At 39.0% G+C, this 23,603-nt stretch overlaps 1 protein-coding gene across 3 annotated transcripts in view; it reads right to left on the reverse strand.

Annotated features, from left to right (window-relative positions):
* Positions 1-1,911: 1,911 nt before the first annotated feature.
* The window catches only part of GNAS (GNAS complex locus), a 274,080-nt gene continuing 252,388 nt past the window's right edge, over positions 1,912-23,603 (reverse strand). For all 3 annotated transcript variants that reach the window (XM_020804361.3, XM_072996808.2, XM_072996809.2), the window contains exons 6-12: positions 15,956-16,010; positions 13,989-14,062; positions 13,409-13,467; positions 11,815-11,935; positions 7,884-8,014; positions 6,475-6,542; positions 1,912-5,221 (exon numbers count right to left, since the gene is read on the reverse strand). In XM_020804361.3, the coding sequence (XP_020660020.3) occupies positions 5,075-5,221; positions 6,475-6,542; positions 7,884-8,014; positions 11,815-11,935; positions 13,409-13,467; positions 13,989-14,062; positions 15,956-16,010 (655 nt within the window). In that variant the 3' untranslated portion in view covers positions 1,912-5,074. The remainder of the gene's footprint in view (positions 5,222-6,474; positions 6,543-7,883; positions 8,015-11,814; positions 11,936-13,408; positions 13,468-13,988; positions 14,063-15,955; positions 16,011-23,603) is intronic.

The following is a 23,603-nucleotide window of genomic DNA, read 5'->3' on the forward strand; positions in this document are numbered from 1 at the left end:
CCCATTCTCTTTACTCTTTTTTTTCCTACTGTAGGCTACTGAAAGTGTATGGAAAATTAGCTTAATAAACGAGAAAGTATGTAACGTGCCACAAAGTCACAGTGCTTGACTGACCGCACATTCACGGCGTTCAAATAATACAACACATTACTTGGAATGGCAAAAAGTATACAATTACCTAGGATGGATAGTCACATCCATGCCTTCTTTCCCTGTGTTACGTAACAAATGGAGGCATATGGCTATGACACAAAATACTACAGGAGTCTATCATCAGAAGAAGATTCCCCAGTTAGAATTCCTCCTTCGGTTGATGTGCTATTTAACAACAGGGTCTCAATTCTGCTGAAGTCATAGGATCAACATCCTCTTGACATTTGCCCCACACAATTCACCTTTGCTGACTTTTAAGGAAAAAAAAAACAACCACCTAAAAGCTTCCTACATACACTGGAATGTCAAGGTAAACTTGAATTTACAATTTGGTGTGTTGGAAAAAAGGCAAAATATGGAAATAATCTTTTTTAAAAAGCCAATAAAGTGATTTTCTGGTATCTAAGCCCTTTGCAATACTGTATAGAAGTTGTGTGTATAGGAACTATGTGGTATGTAGGTGTGATTTTATCAGTAGGCTCCTTTGCACACCACTGTTGCCCAACCCTCTAGAAAAACCATAACATCTGATTCATGCATTTCTAGTCCAGGAACATTTCCGCGTGTTCCACTTCTCCAGTACAAATAGGCAACTGTTAGCATGTCTATACCATATGGCTCTCACATTCCTGGAGCCATTCAGGATTAGCCTGTGCAAAAGCAGCTTCTGTTCTGCCAAGGTAATGTCTGATTTGGGTCTAATGACTTTGCCATCACTGAGGGCAAGAATGTTACATCAGCAATGAATACTGCAGGTTATTACTATATTCCTGAAAAGCAATGAGTCAAAGTCTTATTTTGAAAGGCTGTAATCTAGTATGTGGAGGAATATATATCACGTGAAAGCGTGCAGGGACGTGTAGGATATCATTATCTCCTCCTCCTCATTTCCCCCTTTAGTATTCATGGTCTGGGTGAATTTCAGTATGCTTTGAGTTAATACTGTTGGATCTCAGTGCATATTCCCAATAGCATGATTTTAAAAAAAGGCAAGTAGTGAAACAATATGGTCTGCACAGATAAATACTTAGTATCCTAAAATGCATTACAATCAAACCACTTGCGGGTTAAACTGTTACTTCCATAGCCTCAAATGCACCTGTATAATGTATTTTTGATACAAAATATCTCAAGCTAATCAAACTAGATTGCAAGAGACCAGCATGGCAAGGGTTACGTTTTAAATGCAAATGGTTCTGAATTTCATACTTGCAAAACATCTTCATTGAGTAATTAAAAAACAACCACCAGATCTCACACAACAAGAGTTGCACAACCTTAACCAGACAAAAATGTTCCACCCCCATCTCTCGCCGAAACATTTTAAAAATGGTAACAAAAGTATGCTTGCATAATAGCACAAAAAAACCCCAAGGGAAAATGTGGACTTTCACAATAACAATAGTGTGAGAATTACAACACATCCTGACCAATAGTGAAAATTCAAATGTGACCCTAAAACTCTGGGTTGGTTTTATTGGTAAAAGTTATAGTGTTTTTATTTGTGGCTAATGTACATATCAACATTGTGGTGAATACTTTAGAGAAAAGAAAAACTGTCTTGGCTGTTAAAAGTAAGAAATTCCTGAAACAGGTGACAGAGGCAAGTTCCTTCTCAAGCATGACAATTATTTGAACAGGAAGTTCAAATAAATAAATAGAAAAAAAAGTCCAAGGAAAAGATAAGCATTAGACTGGAATGGTTGAAATAACTACAAAATTAAGGCAACTAAATTAGAGACAGAAGAAAACACATACTTAAATAGCAAGCATGGAAGCTTTATGGAGTTTTGTATTAAAAAAATAAAAACAAAACAAAGAGAAAAGGCTGTTAAAAATAAGACTTGTTTACCAGGCCATCAAACTGCACAAACTTAGACATACGAACAGAGGCAATACTGAGACAAGAAACACACACACATTCTCTCTTTCTCATACATGTGCAGCCCAAATTAGTTTCAAAATACTGCCTTCTCCCATCATCTTTCAAAAACATCTCAGATACTTTCCATTCACATAAAGCTTTTAAGAAATGTATTTTAATGGAGTGTGCACATACATCCTAGCATGTGCACACATGCACATTCACGCACACACACACACACCTTGTTACATATGCTTATTTCTTCTCTCTCCAAAGGAAGGTATCCTTATAGTAGAGATGATGCTTTCTTTTCTTTTTTCAGATCACATAGAATATTCTTTGCAATTTATTAATTTGGTTCTTGAACAATTCACCCCAATTTCCCTCCCCAGGCTTTAAAAGGTAATAAAATAGGTTTGGCAATAAACTGAAAAGATTTTGGCTTCGTAACAGAAAAATTAAGGCTCACGCTTTGGACTGTGTCTTCTATGTCTTTACCTCTGGAAATCCTAATAATAGGCACTAACTAAAATCATATACTGGCAAAGGTGTATTTCTGGGTCAGGCTTTGCCACTGATTCCAAATGCTCACAAGGCAGTTTCTCTTTTTAAACATTTCAAAATGGACAGTCTGGTCATTTACATTGGCTTCACTGCAGTCACAGGCTGCAATCCAAAAGAGCTATTTATGGTAAGGAGGGAATTACACACAGTTTTGGGCTTCCTCTGTTGTGGCAAGCTCCCACACCTGATGAAGCAAGCTGGGTTGTAAAGTCAGACATGGCTTGGCGCTTACTGACCTTGGCAACTGGAGCTTTAGAAAAAAGAAGGAAAGCTGCAACAAAATGTGCAGTTCCCTCACCTTTATGTGTTGTGACAGTGTCAGCATGTGTGTTTTGCAAAAGACAATGAGTCTGTTTCTAACCTAGTAAGGAAAAATGCATCACTATCACTTAGTTCATGTGTTCTAAATGTGCTAGAGCAGGGCAAGTCACCTTCTTTTTAATCTGTCCTTGTTCTGATCACATATAGGCTTCTGGCACCTATATTCTTGTACATAACTTCTAAAATAGGGCCTCCATCTGAGAAATCAACATGACGCCCTGTGACACAGGGAGCTGACGTGTAAAAAGTAATTAAAATAATTATTATGTTAAGACCCAATTCCCCCCCTATTTTTAAGGACTGGCAAAGGGGTGCTTGAGTTAACACTGTTCTATGTGTGTTATTATAGCTGTAATTTTAGACACTATAAATTTGTACATGTATGTTTAGACACATGAAAAAGTAATATGCTCACAAAGACATAACACCTAGGTATAAAATATAAAGCAGTGTAGTAGTTACTAAAATTACATGCTCTCTTATTGCTACAGTGATTTTTGCTCTCTTTTTGTTTTACTGTACCACACGTTGTTCTAAGGATATAATTTGCATAAATTATTCAAGTTTAAGAAAAAATCCACACATTTTCACTTTAAGCTACTTATATAGTTAATATAAAACAAAGTTTTAAAGTATCTCTTTATTAAAAGAGAAATAAAATGTCATTTGAAACTGAAATTCAGTGGCCAAATCCAGAGGCAAGGTACATCTTTTCTCATTATGGGAACCTTATGCTTGTTATAGAAATATTGTAGGGTGGAAAAGTATCTGACCCAGCATAATGGCCATGAGGCCAGTGCAATGCCTGTTATATTTGCTTTTTTTGTTCTGTTTTTTTTTTGTCTTTTTTACACACAAAAAAAGACTATGAATGACAAAGACTAACATTTATAATTTGTAGCAAAATTTGGTTTATGTAGAAACAAGCCATGTTTTGCATTTGGATAGATTTAAATGAGTTAAAGCTAAAAATTAAAAAGCATGATGCGGCAACATCTGGTCACTTGTTGTAGACCTCACTTTTAAAGTGGTTAAGTTTGCACGATTTGTACTTTTTTTTTTAATATACTAAACAGTATTTTTTCCTTCTTCTCTTATAAACCAGAAAAAAATCCCTAAACTACAGATAAATTTTCCCTACCTTGAGCGAATGCTGCTGATAGGGTTGACAAAGCTGTACAGCGCAATCAAACATACTTACATCTTAGCTCATTGCACAGGTACAGCCATAATCAAGGCACAAAGATCTTCTACAAGTTATTTTTTTTCAATAAAGTTGTACAAAATAATACATTTTACAGTCTGTACAAGAATAATAATCCAGCAGTAAAATAAAAATTGGGAAGAAAGAGGTGTAGGGGTGGGAAGATGGGTATAACAGACAAAGGGAAGATTGTGAGGACTACAGTCCAGATAATGATTTCTTTTTTTCTTTTCTTTTTCTTTTTTTTCTCTTTTTTTGTATAGCAGACAGGATCATCAGTGGACAAACTGAAAACAGTGTGTGGTTAACTCTTTCTGCAATCACAGGCCTTACCGCAGTTCATTCTGCAACATCCCTGGTCACCTTAAGACCACCAAGTTTCAACAACACCTTCCTGAAGGTAGCAGTTGGTTTTGTACTCTCTAGGTTTGTTGTACAACTGTCAGTATTTCCACTCAAAGTCACATTCAGAGGCAGAGAACCCAACTCAAGCACCTGTCCTTTCAACTTGGTCTGTGACTTGGCACCTTCTTTAGTCTGATGCAGTGGATGGATATAAAGTTGAAATCATGGGATATATGACTATGCCCACAGCATTACCTAATGTTGTTGTCTCTCCCATTTTTTTTCGTTGGCTTTTTAATCTTTAAATTTACGTAATTCCAAATCCTTTCAGGTGCTCCACCTTCAGGGCGTTACTAATTTTTGTTTGTTAAAGACAATGTTAACAGCAACCCTCCCCAGTTCACAGGAAAGGCCTGTTGCGTTTCATAGGCCATCCCAAACTGTCCCCAAGGGGGTGGAAACAAGCAAGCTTAGAAGTGCTGCTATCTGTCCAGCAAGAAGAAAAGGTCGAGGGATGCAGATCAGAGGGAGATGGCAATAGTTCTCTTCCACCCTATGTGGGCCAGTTTTTTTTCTTTTTAATAAGGAATAAGGAGTCCAAAACAGAGACAAAGTGCTCTCCATCACAACAATTCATACTGGCGAAGGTGCATCCGTTGAATAATGTCCCGACAGTCATTGAAAACCCTCCGAATGTTTTCTGTATCCACTGCACATGTGAAATGAGGATAGCAGTAGTGCCTTCCATCTCCACTTGCTGTGCTGATTCTCTGTAGGAATAACAGATAAATGGCAGACATCAAATTTTTGTGTCAGCTTGAGGAAGAGCAGAGTAAGGTCTACCTCTCAGTCTGTTCCTTAGTTCTATCCTTTAGCAAGTTTGACTTTTCTTTCCCCCATGCCAAATATGGTTCAAAACAGAACCGACACAGAACAACTCAGAGAAACCTAGCTATGATTACCAAAATCAAAATGAATTATTCATTACAAAGCAGGTATTATTAGAGGAATACCAATATCTAGCCAGATAAAAACATTGCACAGTTCCAAGGTGCCCAAGAAGAAGGGAGTATTCTCTATCCGGAAAACCCTGAAAAGGGTCACCGTAAGTCAGAATTGACTTGACAGCACATCATCATCACTGAGATAAAATGCATGCTTTTCCATTTTTTGTGTGTGTCTCAGTATCTTATGGGTCAGCATCAAGAAAGCACAGTATGATGTACAAACCAGTCTTTAAAAACTGGTCATTCGAAGCCTTAGTTTCATTAAAGCAAAAGCTTGCTGCTTATATACTGCTCCACAACACTTAAAGCACTCTTTGGGCTGTTTAGTTTAATTACGGTATGCAGGCTAAACATTGCAACATCCACCTTCAGCAGGCTGGGTACTCAATTTACAGACCTCAGAAGTGTGGAAGGCTGAGTGAACCTTGAACTGGCTACCTGGAACTGAGCAGTTTCGGTTGCAGTACTGCAGTTTAACCACTGTACCAGTAGGCTCATTAAGTGGAATGGTAGTAAAGGAGTGGGAGATAGCAGCAGTGCAAGTGTCTTATTAACCACAAAGTACAGAAGATCAGTGCTAACATTTCTTCCAACGCCATAGAGACAGTTAAAGTTTGATACTTCAATGTATTCGCAAAGGCTTTCCCGGCTGGGATCTAATTAATGGTTGTTGTAGCACTACTGCTACTCCAGTCTTCTGAAGATGCCGGCCACAGAGACTGGCGAGACGTCAGGAAGAACAACCTGCAGAACATGGGGCCAAAGAGCCCGAAAAACCCACAGCAACCATCAGATCCCGGCCGTGAAACAACCATTTGATACGTCAATTGCTCGCTGCTTCATTGTTGCTTATGCAGTCAGGTTGGCACATATGGCCTTTTTTGGGTTGTTGCAAAACAACAACAACAACAACATTAAACAGCTGTAAATGCTGAAATGAGTTGATTATAAAAAGCAGAAACACAAAGCAGAGTTAGACGAGACCTTTTAAGAAATACTGAAGAAACCACACTTACAAGAAATTCATCTCTAATAAAATACTTGGCCCTTGTAACTCTAGGATCCTCACCAGGCTCTGGTGTTGCTGTTAAATTAAAGAAGAAAAAGATGATTATCTCAAAACAAGAATTCGTGTAAAATACATTGCCTTCGTTCCAAATATCTCATTCCATAAATAAGCACAAAACCTAGCAGATGATTTTTTAAAGAGTACAGAGCCACAGGTGTATCACAGGTAACATGATAATATGAGGGTGAACAGAAAAAGCTATTATAGGCAAACTATTAATTCTAATAGGCCACAATGTTTCAGCATGGAAAGGAAGGATTTCTCTAGGCCTGGAGGTCACTCTTTTCATAGAATGTTCTTTGGCAATGTTCTTGGGAAGACTGCTCTTCCATGAAGCTTTCTAATATCTGAAAGGAAACCTTGAGATTCAAGCCTTATGTGCATTTACACATCACATGGGGGCCAATCACCTAATGTTCTGGACTATAACTTCCATCATTTCTGATGATGTCCATAGTGTTAGAAGCAGAATCGAAAAAAAAAAAAATCAGACAGCCATGGATTGCTGAAAAATACACACTTTAACTTGTAAGGTAATGTTATCAGTGGTATTGTTTTATCCTGACAAAATGAAATTTTGAACTGGAACTGGTCTAGACTAGAAGCGAAAGGGGATTGCATCAAAGAAAAAAAAAACCTGAAGAAATTCTGCAGAATCTTACATTAAACAAAAATCCAAATTGTGGAATTATTCAGCACATAAGGCTCTCAGGAAGAAAAAAAATACTTTATTTTTCAGTGTATAAGACACCCCCACTTTTCTAATCCAAAATTAAGAAATCTAAGTGGGGCTTAGCAAGTGTAGGGGGAAAGGGATCAAAGTGCTGCAGGATCGCTTTGATCCCTGCTTTCCCCTCCACTTGTTTTTGTTCTCTCCTCAGCTTACTCCCGCGTATAAAACAACCCTCAATTTTTAGTGTAAAGATTTTGGACAAAAATATAGTCTTATACATGGAAAAATATGGCAATTCCTAATTAAAGAGGGTACAAACCTCAGTTAAGAGGTTCCTGCTGGTTCATACATGCACCACAAGTGTTGCACATTCCCTTCCCCTGTCTCCCCAGCTAATGACCCACTCACGAGTCAGAACATACGCTTCTCCTTTTTGGCTGTTCGACCAGTCTTGGCAGGAGCATACGTTTGCCTGTCTTGCCTCCTTGTCTGAGTACACCAACTAATGAGTGGGGGATCCAGCTAGGGAGGTGGGGGAAGGGAATGTGCAGCATGTATGAACCGGCATGAGATGTTTCTGCCCATCTCTATTCCTAACGCAGTGCTTTGTTTCTCCTATCACTGACCCAGGTGGTGATTTTTTTAAAACATAGGTACTGTATGCTAAATGACACATATCTTACCATCTTCTGGTGTGGTGTAACGAGCAAATTCTGGAAAGTAGTCTTCAATTTTAGATTTCCCTGCCAAAACCTTCTCCGCTAGCAAATCCTGTTTGTTCAAGAAAAGAATTACTGAAATGGTCCGTAGCCACCTGAAGAAAACAGAAAACAGATACTGTTAAAAATGTGAAAAAATAAACTCTGTGAAGCAGATGGGGATACCGGCTGGGTGGGCAGGACAGATGACACTTCCACTCCCCCTCCATGGACTAGACCAGCATTCTCAACCTTTTTCTGGCCAGGGCCATAAACACACACAATGTGAAGGAAATATAGGCTTAATCAGGATTGCACTAGTCACATAATGAACCCTATAAAGTGGTGTTTCCAGTCTATGTGCCTCTCAAAATCTATGAGAGCTACCCAAGGGGCCATATGGCTCCTACTGGGAATGGCTGGTCTAGAGCGCTGGTTCCTAAAGGAGGAGACATGAGGTCATGAGAAATTCAATGGGACGGGGGCACAAGGCTATGACATTTTCAGAACAGTGAAATATTTTTATCAGCTTACACCACTTTTTATTCTCATTTTTTTTGTTTCTGCTATTTTTAAAGGTAAATTACATTTCATTCATATTTGTGACAAGAAATATTTCTGTTGATTTTAAATTTAAAATAACTGTTTTACTAAGCAATAATGCCTATTTTTAATTTTAAATTGCAAATTTAATTTCTGCTCACAGTGGGTTTGTTGTTGTTTAGTCGTTAAGTCGTGTCCGACTCTTTGTGACCCCCATGGAACAGAGCATGCCTGGCCTTCCTGTCTTCCACTGCCTCCCGGAATTGGATCAAATTCCTGTTGGTAGCTTCGATGACACTGTCCAACCATCTTGTCTCCTTCTCTTGCCTTCACACTTTCCTAACATCAGGGTCTTTTCCAGGGAGTCTTCTCTTCTCATGAGATGGCCAAAGTATTGGAGCCTCAGCTTCAGGATCTGTCCTTCCAGAGAGTACTCAGGGTTGATTTCCTTCAGAATGGATAGGTTTGTTCCCCTTGAAGTCCAGGGGATTCTCAAGAGTCTCCTCCAGTACCGCAATTCAAAAGCATCAATTCTTTGGCATTCAGCCTTCTTTATGGTCCAGCTCTCACTTCCATACAACGCTACAGGAAAAACCATAGCTTTGACTATGGCGGACCTTTGTCGGCAAGGTGATGTCTCTACTTTTTAAGATGCTGTCCAGATTTGTCATCGCTTTCCTCCCAAGAAGAAGGTGTCTTTTAATTTCGTGGCTGCTGTCACCATCTGCAGTGATCATGGAGCCCAAGAAAGTAAAATCTGTCACTGCCTCCATATCTCCCCCTTCTATTTCCCAGGAGGTGATGGGACCAGTGGCCATGATCTTAGTTTTTTTCATGTTGAATTTTAGACCGTTTTTGCACTCTCCTCTTTCATCCTCATTACAAGGTTCTTTATTTCCTCCTCACTTTCTGCCATCAGAGTGGTATCATATGCATATCTGAGGTTGTTGATATTTCTTCTGGCAATCTTAATTCTGGCTTGGGATTCCTCCAGTCCAGCCTTTCGCATGATGTATTCTGTATATAAGTTAAATAAGCAGGGAAACAATATACAGTCTTGCCGTACTCCTTTCCCATTTTTGAACCATCAGTTGTTCCATATCCAGTTCTAACTGTTGCTTACTATCCCATATATAGATTTCTCAGGAGGTAGATAAAGTGGTCAGGCACTCCCATTTCTTGTCCACACAGTCAAAGGCTTTTGCGTAGTCAATGAAGCAGAACTAGATAATTTTCTGGAACTCTCTGGCTTTCTCCATAATCCAGCACATGTTTGCAATTTGGTCTCTAGTTCTTCTGCCCCTTCGAAATCCAGCTTGTATTTCTGGGAGTTCTCTGACCAGATACTGCTGAAGCCTACCTTGTAGGATTTTGAGCATATCCTTGCTAGTATGTGAAATGAGTCCAATAGCTGGAGCATTTTTTAGCACTGCCCTTCTTTGGGACTGAGGTGTAGACTGATCTTTTCCAATCCTCTGGCCACTGCTGAGTTTTCCAAACTTGCTGGCATATTGAGTGTAGCACCTTAACAGCGTCATCTTTTAAGATTTTAATAGTTCAGCTGGAATGTCATCACCTCCCCTGGCCTTGTTGTTAGCCATGCTTTCCAAGGCCCACTTGACTTCACTCTCCAGGATGTCTGGCTCACGGTCTGCAACCACACTATCTGGGTTGTCTGGGACATCCAGATCTTTCTGGTATAATTCCTCTGTGTATTCTTGCCACCTCTTCTTGATATCTTCTGCTTCTGTTAGGTCTCTATCATTCTTCTCCTTTATCATGTCCATCTTTGCACAAAATGTTCCTTTAATATCTACAATTTTCTTGAACAGATTTCTGGTTTCCCCCTTTCTATTCTTTTCCTCTATTTCTTTGCATTGTTCATTTAAGAATGCCCTCTTGTCTCTCCTTGCTATTCTTTGGAAGTCTGCCTTCAATTTTCTGTAACTTTCCCTATCTCCCTTGCATTTTGTTTCCCTTCGCTGCTATTTGTAAGGCCTTGTTGAACAGCCACTTTGTTTTCTTGACTTTCCTTTTCTTTGGGATGGTTTTTGGTGCTGCCTCCTGTACAATATTACGAGCCTCTATCCAAAGTTCTTCAGGCACTCTGTCCACTAAATCTATTTCCTTAAATCTGTTCTTCACTTCCACTGTGTATTCATAAGGGATTTGGTTTAGATTATACATGACTAGTCCAGTGGTTTTTCCTATGCTCTTCAGTTTTAAGCTTGAGTTTTGCTGTAAGAAGCTGATGATCAGAGCCGCAGTCAGCTCCAGGTCTTGTTTTTGCTGACTGTATAGAGCTTCTCCATCTTTGGCTGCAGAGAATATAATCAATCTGATTTTGATATTGCCCATCTGGTGATTTCCATGTATAGAGTCGCCTCTTGTGTTGTTGAAAAACAGTGTTTGTGATGACCAGCTTATTCTCTTGACAAAACTCTATTAGCCTTTGCCCTGCTTCATTTTGAACTCCAAGGCCAAATTAACCTGTTTTTACTTTTATCTCTTGACTCCCTACTTTAGCATTCCAGTCCCCTATAATGACAAGAACATCTTTCTTCTGTGTCAGTTCTAGAAGGTGTTGTAAGTCTTCATAGAATTGTCTATCCAAACAAACTGCACCAAAGCACAGAAAGAGTTCTGACTCCTGTCCTCTGAAGATGTCGGACACAGAGACTGGCGAAACATTAGGAAGAACAACCTTCAGAACACGGCCAAAGAGCCTGAAAAACCCACAACAATCAACTTCATAGAACTGGTCAATTTCAGCCTCTTCTGCATCGGTGGTTGGTGCATAAACTTGGATTACTGTGATGTTGAAAGGTCTGCCTTGGATTCGTATTGAAATCATTCTATCATTTTTGAGATTGTATCCCAGTACAGCTTTTCCCACTCTTTTGTTGACTATGAGGGCTACTCCATTTCTTCTACAGGATTCTTGCCCACAATAATAGATATGATAATTGTCTGAATTGAATTTGCCCATTCCCATCCATTTTAGTTCACTGATGCCCAGGATGTCAATGTTTAATCTTGCCATCTCCTGTTTGACCACATCCAGCTGACCAAGGTTCATAGATCTTACACCTAGGGTTAGATGATGATAAAGGTGGTGTGATGCCAAAGGTCTATAAATTGCTGCATTACAGATTGGCAGGAGATGCCACAATGTTCCTTGCCATCATAGGGTCCCTGGCTTTTCCCTGCTTTTCTTCCTTGGGGGAAATCTCAGCTGAAGTCCTCCTTGCCTAAATCAGTATTATTAAACTTTCTATTTTACATTAAACACTGTTTTGGTATCTTATACAGTGGTTTGACAGTCACAAATCAATGATGCAGCATTATTAAGAGAAAAATTGAAGGGACTGACCTGTTGTTCCAGATACTCTTGAAAAGATTTAATGCTTCCTGAAGCCGGTTGGTCTGATTGTCCTCTCGTATAACCATGTTGTAGCTACTGCTGGCCACCACAAATATGATAGCAGTCACATCTAAAAACAAAAATAAAGAATCAAGAATTCCATGAAACCTCCAAAAATCTTCTCTATGGTTCTTTTTGTTACCTTATACATTCTAAGAAGAAACAAAACAGGAGAAAATGAAAAAGAACAGGGAAGAGTCAAACAGAAAGTGTAAGCTTTCTATGGCTATGATGGAAATCAGAATATAGATGCCAAGAATTAGGATAGAAAGCAGCAGGGTCAGAAGAACACATGGGAACAGAACTGAAAGGGGGAAAGTGCTACCAAAGAGAGGAGAAAAAGATAGCTAGAATGCAGTTGTAATGAGCATGGGATGAAGGAGAGAGACAAAGGAGAGGTATCTGTTAAGGTGATCACTCCTTTTTGTCCATTGCACACGTTAATAGCAAAAATACCCCTTTAAACATTACATGTCGCACTCCTGTCAAATACTCTCTAAGTAACATTTCTTGGAGAGGATAGTAAAAGAGAAATGGTGGAGGAACAGATAATGAAGAAAAGGATATACAATTCTAAAGGAATTTTCCTTTTCCATTTCATACTATACCTTCTGCATAACACTGCCTCTTTCTTGGGAGACACAGACTCATAGGATCCAGGATTCTATGAGTCTGTGGTTGAGTTCCTCCAGACACTTATAATGCTTTTCAAGCTCCTATACATTTGATATCAATTCACAGGAGATATGAAGCAGATTATGAATGAGGCAACCAGAAGAGGAAGGAGCAAAAGGGAAAGCTGAATGGAACAAGTAAAGATTTAATCATGGCAGCAGCCAGAATTCTTCAGTGAGTTGAAAAGCTTTGACTAAGAGAAACAGATTTACTGAGCAGGGGAAAACCCAGAATAATAACAAAGAAGAGCTTACTTTTCCTTGATAGTGCAGACTAGATACTCAAAGTATGCAAAAAGTTCTGGTACTATAATCCTGTCTCCTTCCTAAATTTTCATTAAACAATCTCAGCAAGAGTTCTAGAATTATACGGATGGTGATAGTATTCTACAGAATCCCACTGGTATTTTGTATCACATACAGTATCTCTTAATGGCAATTCTGGTCTCTTTCTCTTTTGTAATGTTCACATTAGTAGCAGACAAATTAGACTTTTAACCACAGTGCAAATGTTCCTTAGTGCTAACAGTTGTTTACTGAGGCATCTCATAAGTGTACTGATTTATTTTGTTCAAATCTTTCATTAAAAAAACACACATGACTTTTTCACAAATGAGACAACAATCAGCTATCTACTCTGTATATTTCAGAGCACTGGAATCCCCATTTATCCTTTCTTTTAGATTTCTGGATATTGAAATGTTAGAAAGTGTCCAATGGTTAACCCGGATTTGGCCATCGAGGATTTATTATGAGTTCACAACAACCTGAGCCTCTCCAAATATGAAGGAGAGACTACTAATTGATTTTTTTTAAATCAATGTACAAATATTCATTACACTGCTGGTTTAATGCATTCTCAGTCTTACCATTAAAACACTGGATCCATTTTCTGCGTTCATCTCTTTGTCCACCAACATCAAACATACTAGGAAGAAAAATAAAAGTCTGAGTGACTCAGTAGTGTTTTCCTTAATTGAATTATATGACTGGACAGAGGGAAAGTGACATTCGAGGCATTGTGGAATTCTTTTTTAGATTCCTTCTCCCCTTCCATGACAAGGGACAATGACATGTTCTTAGAATTAGAACTATTATAGGTGCCTCAGTTAACTACTTAATAAAGGCTCCTCCAAACATCAGTTTCACAAGTTGAAAATTGATGAGAATTGTGCCATATCATTTTGCATTAGCAGAATAATTGCAAAGGCAAAACATGACATTTGTACATTTCAATTTGTAAACAGATAATCTAAGAAGGGAAGAAAACATGGTATGTATGTTTGGGAGAGTAATTTCAGTCTAGAACAATTGTACTCACAAGTGCACCAGTTTCCTTGCATATGATTATTTCTAATTATCAGATAAGACATACATCTATTATAGATTAGAGCCCTGTTTAGCTTAACCTCAGTTCTGAAGTTATTTGCCATTTTTAGCTATACTTACTGAAAGTTTACTTTGTCCACCTGAAACTTGGTTTCAAATATTCCTGATGTCAGAACTCTGCATCTAAGAAGATCCTTAAAAAAAGAAAGAAAGCGGTTATTGAGGAAGTTTCTGTCCTACCACTAAAGAATGCGTGTTTCAAAAGACCAAACAAACCTATGAAGTTTAGAGAAGGACGGAACTGTGTGCTAATGTGGAAGTGTGTAGCATAACTAGTTAACATTTCAGTTATGCATCTATGAATGGTGCATAGTATTTATTCATTTAAAAACTTATATTGTGCTTTTCTCACACCACAAAAGGAAATACAAAACTGCTTACAACCGGGGGAAAAACCCATACAATAAAATCAGAACTGTAAGTTGTCATAAAAACTAAGAACAATAAAACCTAGCAAAAGCACATTGGTTCTTCATGAGGACCTTAAACAGCAAGTCTTTCCTCACATGACCTTGTTCTAGTTTCTTCTTTATTTGTTTTTTTAAGCTGTAAGCTCCTGATTTGGCTTGGCACAAATGGCTAAAAAAGGAGTGTGAAAGCCGCAGGGATCCAGGGGCAATTTCTCATCACTGGGGGCTGTTATAGGCTATTAAGGAAAGAAAGAAGGCCCCCCCCCCATTAATGTCTGGTTTGAAAAAGTTTTTTTTCCTTTCTTTTTTAAAGTTAAAGATGAATAAGACCATGGAATTTGTTTAAAAAGAGAACTACTACACCTGTAGACTTCCAGAGAAGGCCATTCATATGTGAGGTCACTCTACTGCAGAGAATCTGCTCATACCTGGATGGTTGATTCAAGGAGGTGATGCTAGGATTGCTATCAGGTGAAGTTATCTGCGGATACAGCTAAACTGTCACCAATATGTGTATGACCCTCAGCATTACTTCTCCTTTTATTTTAGTACAGATGAGGTAGCTGATGCTCTGAACTGGGCTTAGACAAGGGAATGAACTGGATGAGGGCCAATAAAATGAAACTTGATCCAGATAACACAGAGATACTGGAGATGGGAAGTTAAATAGTGTTTCACCTGGCTTGAAGAGCATTGCAATCTACTTAAAGGGTGGGTCTCATGGCTTAGGGATAGTATTAGACTGGTCACTAGACACAGGTGTTATTGGGGTGGGTGGGTTAGAATATCTGTTTTATTAGTTAGCTTTTTCCAGACAAGGACTGCATTGCAACTGCTATTCATACTTTGGTAACCTCCTGTTTGGATTACAGCAATCTGTTACACACAGGATTGCCTGTGAATGGCTAAAAAAACTTCAGCTGACAGAAAGAAGGGCAGTGACACCACTATCATATTGTAAGGCAGTAAGTTTGTTTCCAAGTGTTGGTTTTAGCTTTCAAGACCTAAATTGCTTGGGGTCAGGTTACTCAAATCTTCTCTAATACTCATCTATCCTCACCATAAATTCACCAGATGAGGCTCTCTTCGGCATGTTCTCACCAAAGGGAATGAGAAGATGACTATAAATCAGAAGATTTTTTTTTTCAATGGAAGCAACTTGTTTGTGGAACATCCTCCTTGATGAAAGTTTTGTTCACCTCCTACGTTGTGATCTTTGGGGCGCTAGGTTTTTATTCTACCAGGCATTTAAAAATAGTTGTAACATTTTAACACCTTTGTATTTTTGTCTTGCTGGTTGCTTTAGTCTGTATTATATGCTGTAATACTTTATTATTTGGTACCTATTTTTTCTGCTTCTTCAGCCATTAGTTTCATTGCACTATTGCTTGCATTTGAAAGTATATTTTTATCAGATTGTACACGGTCTCTAGAAATATATGGCTAATAGATTATTTTAAAATGCATTAAACAGATAAACAAAATATATAATAAAACATCAAAGAAATGAGAGCAGCATAGAAATATAACAAGCACACAGATAAAGTCAGCCTTGACACTTTGCAGAAGTTGCAGCAGTAAAAGTGAAACCTGGAATAAGACAGGTAACCTGCTCACCTGGTCAGAGGGTGTATATTCATTCTGCTTCACTATGTCAATCTTGTCTAGAAAACTGTAAGAGAAAAACGCCTCCTTTAATAAAGGTTGTTATTTACTTAATAATACAGCATGTTGGCACTCAGCAAGCCAGCCAAAACTGTGGGAATTCTACGCTCCTTCACTGAAATCTGCTGGGAGAGATGAAATCTAGTATCAGCCAGGAGTATGTTTCTGTAAGTATACTTATTAAATGTAAGTTTATTTTATTACAAACATAAAAGACATTTAGACCTCGAAGTCTTGGTCATTTATGTCTGAGATTCAAACATATTTGCAATACTGTGGTTGAAGGTTATGTCTGGTAAGGCAACAGTGCATCCCTAAGCCACAAGACGGAATGGATAATAGCCCCTCTGTGGTATCTCAGCTACAAAGGACAGAATGCTATTGCCAAATCCATTGTAGCAATTCTTGAAGTTCCTTATTTAGCCTGTCCAAAATTGTTTTAACATACCTCGTAACAACAGATTAGTTAAGTTTGTGTAACTTGCTGTAGCTAACTGCAGCAAAACCATAAGGTTAGGTATGCAGAAAAACTGGGTACATAACCAAGCACGAAACTGAAATACACCTCAGCACCTGTTCAGTTCTGTGACAAGTTACACAAAATTTGCCTGAACATCAATACGATTCTGGCCATTCTTGCATGATTTCAAACAAAAACTTTAGACTACAATGAACTGGGAATAAATAAGATTTTCTACTGATTGTCAGTTCACATATGAAAAAATAGACAGACATAAGTTAAGAGCCAGAACTATCGGGAACACAAATTAATCAACTTGGACAACTCACACATAAAAGCAAGACTGCTTTAACTGAGATCCATTTAATCATTTTGTTACAATATTTCTAAATAAGTTGAGTATGTCACAGACTGTTGAAGCATTTATGCAATTTGATGCTCTACTTTTTCAGTTTTTGATCTGACTCTTTTCTTCCTGTTTGTGTGTTTGTTGTTTGTTTGTTTTTAATGTACCATGCACAATATTCATTCATTCATCCAACCAATCAATATAAAATGGATGTCTTTAGATTTGCCTCAAGCATGCTCTTCAACTGTGTTCCTCTATGACAGAAAATGAATAAGAACAAATTCTTTGTTGTTTAGTTGTTAAGTCGTATCTGACTCTTCGTGACCCCATGGACCAGAACAATTTCTAGTCCCAACAAATATAGGAATAGTTTCTGTGTACTTGTTACAGCAGATACCTGGTGTCATGAAACAGACACAGTGACAGAATAGAACTTGGGAGACCTGGGTACAAGGCCTTGCTTGGTCTTGGAATCCTGGGGGCAGGAGAAATTAGCAAAACTACTTTGGCCCATCTCATGAGAAGAGAAGACTCCTTGGAAAAGACCCTGATGTTAGGAAATTACAAAGGCAAGAGGAGAAGGTGACGACAGAGGGTGAGAAGGTTGGAGAGTGTCATCGAAGCTACCAACATGAATTTGACCCAACTCCGGGAGGCAGTGGAAGACAGGAGGGCCTGGTGTGCTCTGGTCCATGGGGTCACGAAGAGTTGGACAAGGCTAAACGACTAAACAACAACAACAACTCCTTGAGTATCCTGTTAATTTAGAAAGCTCCATTAGGGTTACTATAACTTGATTCCAACTTGACAGTACACAACACAAACTCTTGTTATAGTAGAATGTTGAGGAAAATCAACGTACCTCATGTAATACTATCAAATTTATATATTTCAACAAAGCCAATGCAGAACAATCACACCAAAAATTTTCTGATACAACCATGCCTAATAATAAGGAACAAGTGGGACCGCCAATAAAATTTTATCATTTTGGCTACACAGGAATCCACATTTGCAGAACAAGCTTATTATCAGCAAATAACAGTGGTCCCCAACCTTAGGTAACTGAGATGCTCTTGGACTGCAACTCCCTGCATCTTCTACAAAGTATGAGAAGTTTGCCTCCCCCCATTGTGGAGCACTGGGACACCCGTGGCTTTCTCTGAAGTCCAAGAAGAAGCATGTGTGATCCCCAGATCTCTGGTAGCTGTCCACTCTGGTGTACAGGTAGATCCTTCTTCCAAATCTGTCAAAAGTACTGCTTTTGACTCACTGTTTTGAGAATTTCTGATTCTGAGATTTAAAGTTGGTGAAATCAACTTCCTTCCAACTAAATGGAAACCCTATATATTAACAACTTCCAAAAATCATATCATTAACAGCTCTGCTCAAATCTTACAGATTAAGGGCTATAGCAAAAAGCCTTTCCCCATTGGAATGCATTGAAACCCATTTAATGTGTTCCAAAGGGGAAATTACCTCGTCTAGCGAAGATCGCCTATTGGGAAGCAGTTTTCCGAGCACCGATCAGCTGTTAAAATGGCTGCCCTGCAAAACATGGGTCCGGAAAACACAGGGCAGCCATTTTAGGAACCCGACAATCAGCTGTAAAGATTGTCGTCTTGCGAATAAATGGTCCTTGAATCATGGACCAAATCGTCATCAAGCAGAATTTCCCCCCATAGGAATGACTGTTTTGCAAATCGCTATAGCGACTGCAAAAATTCATCATCATGCGGTTTCGTCGTACAGCGGGGTCGTCTAGCGAGCTACCACTGCATACAAGTATGCTAATAGCACAAACGAATGTCTTCAAGTAGGTTTTTGGAACAGGAGTGTTATATGTAATGTTTTGAAGTGAAAGGTACAACCGGTAAATATCATACACTGTACTAAACGTATAGTAATTATTATAGATATTGAACCATGGTGTGATGATGACTGTTTCAGGAGGAGATGGGCACCAGAAGTAACATAAACTGAAGAATGCAGACACTATTAGCTTCAAGCTTTCATAGTATATTCAGATTTCAATTTGAGAGCAAAAATACAGATATATTCATGTTCCTGTGGCCCACTACTTATTTTGGACATGCTGACACAGTTACAGAACAAGTAAGAAGATTTCCAAATACTGCCTGGGGGATGGGGAACTGTCTTGCTGCTGTTGATACAGAACATTTTGACTCCTGTGTCTTCCTTGAAAAACACCACCAACACACAAGAAGCAGTACCAGAATGCTCTACTGGAGATGGACTTCAATGGTTCCATATACACTAGGTAAAACAAGCCTGAATGCAGCAAATATTCCACCTGCTTCTCCTCAAGTCTCAACATTTAACAACCAAATACATTTAAAAACAAACACATTTGGCCAGAAGCCTGTCACTGTGCAGCAGTTACCTGTCAAATCACAAACAGAGATGAGGGTATTCATATTCATATACCACCACACAGCTGGGGTTAACTGGGGTTAACCCCATCTCTAACCACAAACCTTTCCAAAAGCAATATTATGCTCATTGCAATGTGTGCATGTGATATAAGCATGAAACCAGTTTTTTAAAATAATAATAATAATAATAATAATAATAAATATATCTGCAAAGTCTCATTTCTGTGTGGAGATGGGGAGCAACACTCTGAAGCAGGAGAGCACAATCAGCAAGCTCTTCAAGACAGAAATATGCCATGCCACACAGAATGCTCAAGCACAGTTCTCATATGGCATGATGTTGTGTACGAACACATTAGCATGCCTATCTCTATAGTATTCCTGCAAGTAACCCAAGGGCAGCATCATACCATACAGCTACTTACTAAGCTATCTGGCCCAGAACCCCAGGGGCATTGTGTGTGTGTTTAGTCGTTTAGTCGTGTCCGACTCTTCGTGACCCCATGGACCAGAGCACGGCAGGCCCTCCTGTCTTCTACTGCCTCCCGGAGTTGTGTCAGGTTCATGTTGGTTGCTTCGCAGACACTGTCCAGCCATCTCATCCTCGGTCGTCCCCTTCTCCTCTTGCCATCACACTTTCCCAACATCAGGGTCTTTTCCAGGGAGTCTTTTCTTCTCATTAGATGGCCAAAGTACTGGAGCCTCAGCTTCAGGATCTGTCCTTCCAGTGAGCACTCAGGGTTGATTTCCTTTAGAACTGATAGGTTTGTTCTCCTTGCAGTCCAGGGGATTCTCAAGAGCCTCCTCCAGCACCACAATTCAAAGGCATCAATTCTTCGGCGGTCTGCTTTCTTTATGGTCCAGCTCTCACTTCCATACATCACGACAGGAAAAACCATAGCTTTGACTATTCGGACTTTTGTTGGCAAGGTGATGTCTCTGCTTTTCAAGATGCTGTCCAGATTTGTCATCGCTTTCCTCCCAAGAAGAAGGCGCCTTTTAATTTCAGGGCTGCTGTCTCCATCTGCAGTGATCATGGAGCCCAGGAAGATAAAATTTGACACTGCCTCCATATCTTCCCCTTCTATTTCCCAGGAGGTGATGGGACCAGTGGCCATGATCTTAGTTTTTTTGATGTTGAGTTTCAGACCGTTTTTTGCACTCTCCTCTTTCACCCTCATTACATGTTCCTGTGGCCCACTACAGGGGCATTACTGAAGTGCTTTACAGACCAAGAGTTAGTTACAGATTAAGAGAAGCATCTCTGTGACTGTCATCTCCGAGCCCCCCAATGAGGATGGACTGGAACCCTCTGGACCTGATACGAGTGAGAAACAGCCAGGTCCTGCAGACCCTGGACTTCTGGGGGTGCAGGAGGCTGGACTCTCAAATGAAAGACAGTCTGTACCAGAATCTGTGGTAGAGGCTGAAGTCCTTCCCAGCCTGAGAGAACACAGGAAAATGACTGCAGGTAGAAGCCACAAAACAAAGTGCATGGCTGCAGGAGAAGACTAATCAAAAAAAGAATCTACCTCAGGAGTAGGGGGTCAAGGGAAAACTCCCAGGGAGGACCAGCAAATGAAATCCTACTCTACCAGCTAGTCAAATGCCTGCACTTGAGCCATGCATAGATCTCCAGCAATACAAACCTAAGTCAGGGACTGAGAGTCTGTTGCATGCAATGACTGAAATCCAGTAGTAAGTTACAACTAGAGAAGGCTTCCTGAATCAATGGAACTTGTGGGAGAATTGACTCACAAAATCCTCCCTGATTCAATGGGCCTGCTTTAGCTGTGACTTACTACTGAATTCCACATACTGTCTTTTCTAGTTCCAGACTTTGCCTGACTTTCACTGTTAGCTCCCCAGCTATGTACGAGTTTGAACTGTTATGACTTGACAGTCTTTTGTAGATTCCTTCCGACTCAATTATTCTATAATTCTATAACTAGTCAGACCACGCCTCTTGAATTTTTCCTGTTCCTTGCTCTTGCTTCTAAAACTAGCTTAATTTTGAATTGTTATTTGGACATTGGCTTTGAGTCTCCTACATGCAACTAATCTGACTCTATGCTTGTTTGATCTCCTAACCTCTTGACCCTGATTCTGGACTTCCCCGAATGAGGATGGTTTACTGCCATACATGTTTCAGCCTGCCAATACCTTCCCTTTGAGGTTGATATACTCCCTGAGGGTGGGGAATGGGGAAAAGTCAATGTATTATGTACCTCTGATCTGGGATTCTGTCTTTCAAGAGGGCTGAGGGAAAACGACAGCTATCCCCAGTGCAGACTTTCCTATATAAATACTCTTAAAGCAGCTGATTATTACATTACTAGAGTTTTGAATCCTGTATAAAGTTTAAGAAGTAACTCAGCAATTAAGTGTTTCATGTAACCCTTCGCTGTCTCAAATGAATTCAATGGCATAAGATCTTCTACACAGATGATTACCTGTATACCCCCCCCCCACGAAAGAGTGCTTAGAGGAAAAACAAAAGATTTTAAAATTATTTTGAGGTTTTCAACATATAATGAAAGGCCAGCTCCCCATTTACCAATTTCTGTATTAAAACATCCATACCAGTTATATGATCTGATTATTCCCTGTCCTTCTTTAGTAACCTTTTGCATGGGCAGTACTTCCTGTATTATTTGGCAATTATAATTTGCACTAACAAGGCTTAGCATCTGGATAAGATAGTAAAGAAAATAAAAATTAATTACTTCAATTTATATAATTTTTATCCCACCCATCTAGTGGCCAGGCCACTCCTCTGGGCAGCAGTATCATAAGATAAACATGAAGTAAAACAACAATTGAATAATATTCAATAAAACATCAACCAGAGAAAACCAAATCTCCGAATATAAAATGACAAACACAGAAGATACAATCAATAAGAGTCTTTCAAACAGAAAAATTTACTCCATGCTTCCAACAGGGAAAAAGTCAAAGTTTCAAAAACTCCAAGCTATTTTTCCATCTATCTTCACAGTTTTAAGGGATAAAGGAGAAGGTAAAGTCCCTCCTTTACCATTAATTCCTTCTCCTGGGGGGGGGGGGGAAGGAATCCAAGAAATCTCCTGAACACTTTCAACAAACAGTGACTTGAATTTTTATCCTTTGTGACCTAAAGATAGGTTGATAAGACACATAAAAGAAAGCGACTTTATATTTCCCCTCAAATTTCTGTTTTTATGGCCCAACTTTAAGAAGACAGCTTGACATATCTTAAACACCTTCAGAACAAACATGTTTGTTTCTCAGCCAAGTAGAAAGGAAAGAAAAGGATTTTTTTAAACCATGCAAGAACAGGCTGTTTGTCTCAATGAGAAGGATAGACTGTAACAAAAATAATACACTTAAAATGTACAGTAAATTGTACTGTATATTGTGTTAACAAGGTGTGCAAATTACATTAACACAGCACACATTCAACTAACAGCATTGTGCTTTCCCTCTGGACAAATTTCAGATTGTTAGAACAAAGCAAAATAGATGCAAATAGGTAGGAACCAAACTGAGATTTGTCTTTCCAACACCGTTTTAAATATTTAGTGTACCGTAATGTATGTTTTCAGTAATTCAACCATCTGAGTAAGGTAGATATTAAAATCTTTACTTTGCTGCAGGATAATATGGATATGTAAGACCATACAACGTGTGTCTTAAATGAGACTGCCTTAGGGACATTTTAGCCCATGGTTCCAGGTACTACACATACACAACGCCAATGCGCTTGAAACATATTCACAGTTCAAAATACTGTACTGTTCAGTTGAAATGCCTGCTGAAGTCAAAGATAAAGAGACTGCACACCCTCATTTTCAGATTTATTAGTAGCACTACAAAAATATCCAACAATGTTGTTTCATCACTATAAACAGAAAAGCTGACAAGCTTACGAAAATAAAGCAGTGTCCATCAGGTAAAGTGATTACAGATTCTAGATGTGCCCTGTTTACATTATGCTACTGACTAAATACAGCAAATGTTAGTAGTTGAAGAGAAAAGTATGTAACTGGAGACCATTTTTTCTTTAAAAAAAAAAACCCTCCTATACTGAAATAGCCTTATGTATTCAAGATTACGTACATAAAGTATATTCTGGGGTTTGTGGGAGAGACAGAAAATGTAGGCCTAATATAAAAATAGCTTTCGCAGAGGAATCGGCTTTAATTACAAACTCATTGGAAAGCATTCCATCCACGCGGAGGCAGAGGGGCACCACTGATCAAAATCTGAAGCAAATGATGAGAACAAAGTATAGTATGACTCTATATATTAGGAATCACCTTACGTTAATCATTCAGCAGTTCCTTATATGGTCTGTGAGTACATAAAATACATACTTTCTTAAACACACACACACACACACACACACACACAGAG

Source organism: Pogona vitticeps, chromosome 4 (genome assembly GCF_051106095.1).
Source record: "Pogona vitticeps strain Pit_001003342236 chromosome 4, PviZW2.1, whole genome shotgun sequence".
Classification (NCBI taxonomy): Eukaryota; Metazoa; Chordata; class Lepidosauria; order Squamata; family Agamidae; genus Pogona; species Pogona vitticeps.